General features: G+C 36.4%; 1 protein-coding gene across 1 annotated transcript; it reads left to right on the top strand.

Moving 5' to 3' along the window:
* Window positions 1-3,226: 3,226 nt before the first annotated feature.
* Window positions 3,227-7,382, top strand: LOC129252849 (facilitated trehalose transporter Tret1-like). The gene is made up of 6 exons (XM_054890982.1): window positions 3,227-3,469; window positions 3,963-4,192; window positions 4,257-4,387; window positions 4,553-4,899; window positions 4,965-5,377; window positions 7,058-7,382. Exons 4-6 carry the CDS (start codon window positions 4,575-4,577, stop codon window positions 7,256-7,258), a joined length of 939 nt encoding a protein of 312 aa, XP_054746957.1. The 5' UTR covers window positions 3,227-3,469; window positions 3,963-4,192; window positions 4,257-4,387; window positions 4,553-4,574; the 3' UTR covers window positions 7,259-7,382.
* The last annotated feature ends 2,403 nt before the right edge of the window (window positions 7,383-9,785 follow it).

Raw genomic sequence — 9,785 nt, forward strand, 5'->3', positions numbered from 1 at the left:
ATATCACTTACATTCAATATTACATATAAGCTCCTTCCTTTGCTTTGATGCCGCTGCTTCAGTTGCCTCCGGTTTTCTTCCTCCTTGAATGTCATTCAAGGTCGATATGAGTTGCATTGATGAAATATATGACTTTATTTTGCAACTGATTCGGTTGCTTCGTTTTGGTGCTGCTTTATTTAAATCAGTATTTAACTTGTACTTGATTTTATAATTTACCCGGCCCCACGTTGGGCGCCAATTAAACAATTATATATTATTTAATATGATATTAATTTTTAATAATTAATACTTTTGTATCACTTAGTAGTAGTACAACTTATTACTCCAATTGCCGCAAACAGAAAGAAAGCTTAATTCTAATTATAATACCCTGAAGCCACCGCTGCTCACATTCCGCTACTCACTCTCCGCTGCATTCCAATACTCCAAGACCAGGACCATTCCAGACACCGCTCTCCCAGCATTCAACGTACTCTTGCATTGCAAGTGTTCGCGAAGCCGTTAACTATTTTACTTATTTACGTGGGTGACCATCATAGTTTATTGGCTTAACTTTATCAATCCAGAATATTCCTATTTAAATATTTTTGATTTTCTGTATTTTATGCTGATTGTGCTTATTTTTATAATATGTAGGTGTATACGGGTGATATAAGGTTACTGGGCAACCACGCACTATATATCATACTAACCTCAATGGCGGTGTGGAAACTAAAAATTCCCAATTTTTGTTTAAAAAATACCCATTCAAAGTTTCTTGCGGTGTGGCGTAACTGACGAATGTTATAAAACATGCACATTTTCCAGCGCTCTCACAAGAAAAAGAGTTTAGCATTTAGACATCTATGGTCTGAACACCGACTAATTGGAAAAGCCGAAGTTACTCTCACAATTTTGCTTCAGATGGCAATCGAGTAAAATTATAGCAACTTACATATGTTTATGTACAAATGAGACGTTCCCGGTCATCCCTTTAGCTACGTATGTATGCGCATTTTTGCGCAACTATATTAGCAACTGGAATCAACTAATTAAATAGTCTTGATAAATATTAGGCTTTGGTGAACAAATCACACGGGATTTTGCAAATGTTATCAAAGTCGCAAGATAACAGAGAAGATGATTTCTTCTTCACAACGGAACATGAGAAAATTATCTTTAACCCCTTGAGTGTGAATGACGAGTTTCGCCCGCAAACATTTTATATGCCAAATTAGACATTGCCGAGCTATGTCCACTGCCTATTTATTGCTTCAAAAGTAGTAGTAGTAAATTATTAAACTTAGATATTTATTTATTTTTGGGAAGTTGTTTTATTAAGGGGGGATTCTACTGTAAAAATCAAATTTTCATGGATTTTGTTTTCATACTTGTATTAATTTAATTAGTAAAAAAAAGTTTAGGGTTACATAAACACAGGTCTTGAGTGTACAAAAAAAATTTTTAAATTTATTTTCATTTCAAAATGGCAGCTGTACAGCCGCTCCCCCGAAACGCCTTTTGAAATCTGCCCACACTGTCGCGCATTTAAAAAAAATCTGAAATCAAAAAACCCAAATTTTTTTTATTATATATCATTATTTTTAGTTGTTAAGCCTATTACTTGCAAAAAAAAAATTTTTTTGTAAAATTTTTGAAGTTTTTTAAAAAATCGACATTTTTTTGTTGTCATTTTGTTATTAAAAAAGGGGTTATAAATAATAAATTTTTCCCCACCATAGCTTTAAAAACTAGTAAATATTGTTAAAAATATACTATCAAAGTTTGAGCTTGATATGTTAATTTTTCACGGAGCTGTGATGTGGGCAATTTTGAAAACGTGGTTTCGAGAAAAACACGCATATGACCGTAAACCTCTCGAGCGCTCAGTTTATACCTGCTTTGCTAAAACTTTTATAACTTGAAAACTATTCAAGATTTCTTTTTAAGATTTTCATGGAACATTCTGGAGTTGTTTCTGAGTATGTTTCAACAAAAAGTAAAAAATCGATTTTTTTTAAGTTTTACAGTAGAGTCCCCCCTTAAGTTTATATAACCAAAGGTAACAAATATAGAGCACATGATATTAATCTATCGTTTATCTAGGAACCAGTAGAATCGCTCTTATCAACAAGTGCTACTTTGGACTAAATAGGTAACGAGTAAAACAGACATTCTACAAGGTTCTCATCATGCTCGTTCTATCGTAAGGCGCAGAAGCTTGGACGATGACAATACCCGACAAGGCGTCCCTTAGATTGTGTGAGAGAAAGATTCTACAGATGTTTTTGGACCGTTGCATGCTATGAACAGCGAGTATCGTAGGAGATGGAACAATGAGCTTTATGACTACATAGACATACTGCAGCGAATACAGATCCAGCGTTGGCTGGGATGAATGGATACAAAAGCTTCGGCTCTGAAAGTATTCAATGCGGTACTAGCTGTTGGTAGCAGAGGAAGAGAAAGACCTCAATACATTAAAGATCAGGTGGAAAAGAACTTGACTTCACTTGGTGAGTCCAATTTGCGCCGGTTAGCATGAGAAAGAAATTTTGTTAAACTCGGCCCAAAGTGCGTAAGAGAAGAAAAGAGCCATCGTACAAACTTCAATGTTTGCCGAAACTATGTGTTTCAAAAGATTTGTAGGTATTTCCCATTGTCTGCATAGAGAGTGCCATAGAGAAAGTACGGACAGTATTAACTTATTGGAATAAAATAGATTCCGACCTGTATACACCAAAATGTGATGTAGCTGTTGATGATTCCTTCATGGAATATAGAGGAGGTTTGAGTTACATCTAAAACACAGTTTACATTTAATTACATCTATCTGAAAGAGCTCGATTTGGAATACGATATAATAATTTATATTCTGTTCAGGAGTGTTTTATTTTAGTTGTTGCTGGAAGAAGATATTTTCAAATTTGTCTGTTGTTAATTTTTGTCAATATTTTATAAACATGTCTTTCTAGGGATGAAATAAAATCCAATATACTAAATTAAATATTAAAATTAAAATATTTTAGCTGTATTTTCTGATTAACAGCCGCACGGAGTTGCATTAAAATGAAATATCAGAATTGAAATCGTAACGCAAGGGGTTAAGCAAAGCAACAAATTTCTAGCTAATCACAGAAGTACTTTTGTAGAGACACTTTTTCTTGCTTAGTCAGTATGAAGGGAAATTCTGTCTGAAGTATGTTAGAAGTGGACATTTAAAAGACGAATTGGCAGAGCAGTGCGTTACTGGAAATACGTCTATTAGAATGGAATATTTGAATTACCGAATTAAATTCAAAACATTTATGGGTTTACATCAGCGGTGTGGAAGATTGACTTGTTGGTGTAATTAATTGCAGTTATAATTACGTAGTTATTTTGGAAAATAAGTGTATAAAAACTAAAGGCCACAAAATGCATACAAAACCGGAAATAAGTATCCTCAATAAACGCTATCGCATGCAAATACTCGCCACTTTAACAGGTACAAAATCAAAAAAATTTTAATATCGGTTTGAACGGAAAAAGTGTAATTTTTGAGAATAAAAAGAAAAATGTGGAAATTTGTGCCCGAATTAAGTAGAGCAGAGAAAAGCGAATAGTGAATAAGTTCTGTGCTTGCATTAACTCTGCTCTCGCTACTACTCTGAACTTGAACAGATGAGTAGTAGAGCAAAAAAATTTAAGATTTCTCTGTAGCTGGAGTAGCAGAAAATAACTTGGAGTCGGCCGAAGCGCTACTTGGGGAGCTTTTCTTGGGTGCTCCAGATATCGCTACCGCTCACGCTTCTGTTGCTCTGCTACTGCTCCCATAGCTACATATTACTAAGATCAGTTCGTTATTGTTTTGTTGAATGCCTTTTTTGTACGTAGGATGTTGGTTCTCATGGAGCTACAAAAACTCCCCATGCAAACCCTATAATAATTACTACTCCGGTGAATATATTTCTAAAAAATTGTTTTGTTACCTTTTCCAGTACACATTATGACCTTCGCTCATGCCGCCGGCATAGGTTGGCTTTCACCGACATTGAATAAACTCCAGTCGCCTGATTCGCCGCTCCATTTTCCGATCACAACTGAAGAGGCCTCCTGGATTGGTTCTGCCTTTGGATTGGGTTACATACCGGGAAATATTTTCTTTGGACTCACAATCAATCGATTCGATCGTAAATTTAATTTGTACATTTTGGCCATTCCACTAATGGTAAGGGGGAGGATTAGAATCCTAAGCACTTTGAAAAGCAACTAAAATGAGAAATTTCTTACAGATGTTTTGAACGCTCAACTATCTGGCGCAAAGTGTCGAATATTTGTATGTGGGTCGCTTTTGTGCTGGAGTCGCTAGCGCTGGAATCTTTTTGGCTGTGCCGCTTTTTATAAGTGAAATATCCGATAAAGAGTAAGATATTTTCAACTAAATCGTTAATTTGGAACCTGCTTATGTGTTTAGCTTTATTTATTTTAATTGATTTATAGTTCTCTTCTGACTTTCTCTTCTAACTTTTTCAAATTAATTAGTGTTGACTTACTTTTTCTTTGAACTCTTTCTTCTTCTATTTCCCAGAATTCGCGGGGCGCTCACTTCCATGATTATGATGTCCTTCAGTGCTGGCTTGCTTATCGGTTACATAATGGCCACCTATCTCAATTACCACATAATATGTTGCATAATCTTTGCACTACCCATTATTTATCTCTTCGGTAATATATTCCTTCCGGAGACACCTCAATGCCTACTGAAACGTGGCTATGAACAGCAGGCTAAGATGTCATTCATCTTCTACAAAGGCATTATAATTAATGTTGATCACTCTGAGCAAAATACGTCAATAGTAGTGAGCGAATTCGATGAATTGAAGGCGGCCATCGTGAACGGTGGCCTTGACACGCCGGTCATGCTCAAAGATTTTCGTAAGTTTGGGCGCCATGTGGTTTTATATTAATATTCCTCAACTAATTTCACCTGCTCTTTTCAGTAAACAAGTCTACACTCTTCAGTTTTTTCACTGCAGCCAATTTGTGTGTGCTCAACCAGTTTTCGGGTAGTTTTGCCATCATGAATTATATGGCGAATATCTTTGCCGAATCTGGCTCAACATTGAATCCGAATGTCAGCTCTATTCTTATGGGATGCGTGCAGATGTTGGGAGCAGTAACGGTTATTATTTTGGTGGAACGTTTCGGTCGTCGGCCTTTGCTTTTGTGCTCGGTGGTCGGCATGATGGCTAGTATGTATGGGTTTGGAGCATTCGTACAATTCACAGGCGCGGAAACGAAGGCTGAATACAATTGGGTTCCTATCGTTCTCATGACGTTCGTGGTTTTCAACTCGGCTTATGGAGTCTTTGGATGTTTCTATGCCCTCGTGGTTGAGATACATCCAGCGAAGGTGAGCGCAAAGAGAGATAAAAAATTAACTGCTCAACTTGAGTGAATTTAATATGACATTTACGTTCACATCATTGCAATCTACTCACTTACTCATTTATTCATTTATTGGTCTCATATCTGTGGTAGGTTTGACAAAAATGTCATACAAAAGGACAATGGCTACTCATATATGTAAGTGAAATCAGTTTTGTTAAAAGTTCTACGAGCATCTAAACTCAAAATATCTAAATTTTTGTGAAAACCCCGCAAATGTCGAATATTTGTTATTATTTTTTGCTACACTCCTGATGAAATTGGTCATCTTTTTCATGAGGTTTGATGATGCGTGAGCGGGCACTCGGAAATCAACTAATCCTTTAGCTGTAAACTGAATAGGGCCCGTCTTTTTCGGGTTCAAAAAAGCAGTTGATTTAGAACCGCCTGTACTCCTGTGTGGTCTCAATTACAGAAGCTTTATAAGGCACGTTTCTTCTTCCTTTCTTCACTTGAGGGTAATTGTTGGATAGGCCTGTTCGACATATTTAGCAATTGCATACATCAGAATTAGTTCAGTATGGTTCGGTAATACGCTTTTTGTTTTTGGATGGGAAAAAATGCGAGGAGATAAAAGCAAAGTTGGATGCTGTATATGGAGATACTTCGCCATCTATGACCACAGTTAGATATTGGTTCAACGAATTTAAACGTGGGCGAACATCCATTTGCGATAAAGAGCGACCAGGACGCCCAGCAGTCGTAGTTACCTAGGAAATCATTCAAAAAGTCATGGCCATTATTCTCGCTGATCGACGAACGACGTAACAGAGGCCATTGTCGGAGCGATGGATGGCCCGGATTGCTCACGGTGAACAACATGCGGATGCGGCTATTAACTTCGAAGCAGTGTTTGGAGGAATTTAAACGAAATCCGAAGGGTTTTTTGCGTCGAATTGTCACCGTTGATGAAACCTGGATTCATCATTACACACCAGAAACTAAGCAACAATCAACACAACGGACTTCTCCCGGCGAATCTGCTCCAAAGAAGGCGAAGACAGTCCTATCAGCCGGAAGGATAATGGCGACGATTTTTTTGGATACGGCGTCATCATATCACCCGATCTGGCTCCCTGCGACTTTATCTTGTTCCCTAAGATGAAGAAATGGCTCGCGAGAAAAAATGTTTGTTCAAACGAGGAAGTCATCGCGGTGTATTTTAGAGAATTTGACAAATCCAATTTTTTGTAGTGGTTAAAAATAGTCGGAGCGTTGGGAGACGTATATCTTTCTAAAAGGGGATTATGTTGGAAAATAAAAACACAATTTTTTGAAAAATTGGTGCCTTCATTTTTAACACGGGTATTATTATCCTTTTAAAATTCGGTCAATATAAATTATTTTTAACTTCGAGCAGTACGAAATATTCGACATTTTAAGTTTTTTCACAAAAATTGCGATATTTTGTTTTAAGATGCGCGTACAAATTAAACTAAACTAATTTTACATGCATGAGTAGCCAGCAACGAATACCCGTTGGCCGTTTTGTCAAACATATCCCATGTTCAAGCCCAACGTTTTATTGGAAGTACTTACTTTTACATCACCTCCGTCTCATTCCATGCATCATAATACTATTTATTATTTATTTATTACTCGCACATAAATAATTATTTAATCGTCCTGTAATATTCTCTTCTAGATTCGTTCACAAGCTCTATCGATTTCTATGCTATTTATCGGTGTACTGCTGTTCATAGCCTTGAAGCTTTTTCCGTATTTCCTGTTCGAATTAGGCATCCCCGTTACTATGTATTCGTGTGCCACTGTTTGTGTGGTTACTGGCATATATCTATTTTTCTTCCTACCAGAGACAAAAGGCAAATCAATGGAGAAGGATTAAAAGAAACCGAACAAATATTATATAGTTTTTACTGACGCAATAATCAAAAATGATATCCCGTGTGAATGTCTGATTGTCGAGCGAAGCAATAAAATCAAGAGATAAAGGGAAAATTTTAACATAAGACAGTATTTGTTTTTATTTATAGACCCCCTTGGTTTCAAGCCTCGTAGTTACATGGTAATTTTGAAGCGAGTAGCACTAGCACCGATGATCATATCAGACTTAATGTCCAACGAGAGAAGGATATGTGTAGCTTTTGACAAATTGCGCCATAGACATAGGTATTTGCGTGGGCAAACGTTTGAGTCATCTGAAAACGCAGTTTTCATAACAGAGTCCGCATTTTTCGTAACAGAAAGAGGTAAGAGTTATCTAGGCCGTCGTAAATAGCTTCAGGTCTGTTCCCGTACTGTATAACGCTAAGCAAAATGCAATCTAACAAATTCTTTTGCTTTCGGCAAGCAAAAAAAACCAAACTTCTTACTAATTGGGATTTAGGAATAAAAGAAACTCCATTCGAATTATTTGTAGTTGAAAACAATAAAAGTTAGAAAAGCAAATACCAAAGAGTATTCATTAAAGATGGTAGCACTACAACAACGCTTCGTATATTGGAATGCCATGACGGATGAAAGTACATAGAAAGAAGAGGACAAATTGCATTGAACAGCCGACATGCAGTTGGAATTAGAGGCATACGACGATGGTGCGAATGGAACGGCTTTTCGTCCTTTCATTTTGTGCTGGCATTCTTATGTACACGGTGAAATAATTCTCTTATTTGGAAGCAGATAATCATCGAGGGACACCAAATAGGGGAGCGTGTCGACTGAAGGGCATGCAAAATAGTTCATCACATACGTCATTTACTTTGGTCATTGGGACTCACTTTACTATTGGTACTTTCGTATTCCATTTTGCCTACAATGCATGTTCTACACATTCCCTTGAGATCCATTACTGCTATTTAGCGAACTTTCACTCTTCGAACAACAACAACAACATTATGATTTGATTTTTCGATTTTTCATTAAGAAAGTGTATTGGGTAACCAGAATCTGATTCACTTTCAATTAACTTACCCAAAAGCAACAAAAAATATATCAACCGCTAACTAATGCACTTTAGGAAAAGAAGAAATCGCTTTTATAACAGTCAAAATGTTGATAAATAAATACGAGCGCAAACGATGGTGCAACGATGCCATGAACTTCATTCGACACATATTTGATTTCCTTCGATGTTTTCCACTTTATATAAAAGTGGTTGAGTGCGAAATTTCCAATAAATTTCCAAAACCTTTGTAGAGAAAAAAAGTGATTTTCTTAATACCACGATTATTACAACAAACATGTGTCGCAGTGTACGTATAAATATGCCGTACGTTTTTTAAGAAGTTGAGAGCTTAAATGGTATCCAAAACAGATATGTTTTGGGAATTATTTTATTTTATTATAATCTGGTAGATAATTTCATGGCAGTTATTTTTTGAATATGACATTTGGAATATGCCCGCCGCGCCTACGGTCGAATGCACTATCGGTCAGTCCAATTTTTGACTATTCTTTCCAATAACTCTGGCCGCATTGCGTCAATGTGGGCTTGAATATTGCAATAAATCGATTCTAAGGCTGTTGTGTAGCAAGTTACGGCATTTGGATTCAAAGGTCGTCGTTGTTTTTTTCAAATTAAATTAACATAAAATGATTCACGATGGCTTACCAAACCTTACTGACGAGAAATGTGAACCCAGTTTGCCATTCTGAGCTGGGAAATCATAGTTATCGGTATCGATAGTTTGCATGCAGCCAAAAAAACATGTCATACGAGTATATTATTTGCACCCCTAAATGTCATTATTGAATTGCAAATTATTACTAATCTTACTCATAGATATCGCTTAGACTTTTATTTTTGCTGTTACAAAATTACTTGAAAAGTACGTGGAGAGGTATATTATCAAAACTGTTGTCTGGTTCGCATTCGAATGACTTAGTGGGAGCTTTGATGCAGGTTGGTTGTTTTTTGTTGTACATATAGGCAGTCCCTTATGCAACTGGGATTCATTTCATTCATTTAAGATAATAGAAATAATGTATTTAGGAAACCTGCTGAGTAGGTACGCGTATTTATCCAGTGCAGTTTTATGGCACACAGATAGTAGTAAGTATGTTTGTCACCATAAAAGGCCCTAACACTTACAGACGAATACTTTTTATCGCACTTAAATTACCTTACACCACTGAGCAAATCCATATAAGTGATTCAACTGTTTTCTATCTAGGGTAACCAGGGCACGCAAAATTATTTTGAATTACTTCGGCAATCCCAGTATTTATAGTCAAGCATTGGTTTTCATCGATTTTGGTATTTCATTTGTGAGTAACAATTCATAATATATAATTGGAATGTTAGAAAAAAAAAGTTCCTCATTTAGTTGACTTCAAATGAAAACTGAACAAATAATAATTGAAAAATGATGACTGAACTCTCAATGCTTCACTTTCCTGTGTGTCGCAAGGGG

Source organism: Anastrepha obliqua, chromosome 1 (genome assembly GCF_027943255.1).
Source record: "Anastrepha obliqua isolate idAnaObli1 chromosome 1, idAnaObli1_1.0, whole genome shotgun sequence".
Lineage (NCBI taxonomy): Eukaryota > Metazoa > Arthropoda > Insecta > Diptera > Tephritidae > Anastrepha > Anastrepha obliqua.

What these genes read in the sequence shown, in the direction of transcription:
- LOC129252849 (XM_054890982.1), top strand. Translation starts at nt 4,575, where the DNA reads ATGATTATGATGTCCTTCAGTGCTGGCTTGCTTATCGGTTACATAATG. An exon ending in GGTCATGCTCAAAGATTTTC is followed by an intron (nt 4,900 to 4,964) that starts GTAAGTTTGGGC and finishes TGCTCTTTTCAG; the next exon opens with TAAACAAGTCTACACTCTTC. An exon ending in TTGAGATACATCCAGCGAAG is followed by an intron (nt 5,378 to 7,057) that starts GTGAGCGCAAAG and finishes ATTCTCTTCTAG; the next exon opens with ATTCGTTCACAAGCTCTATC.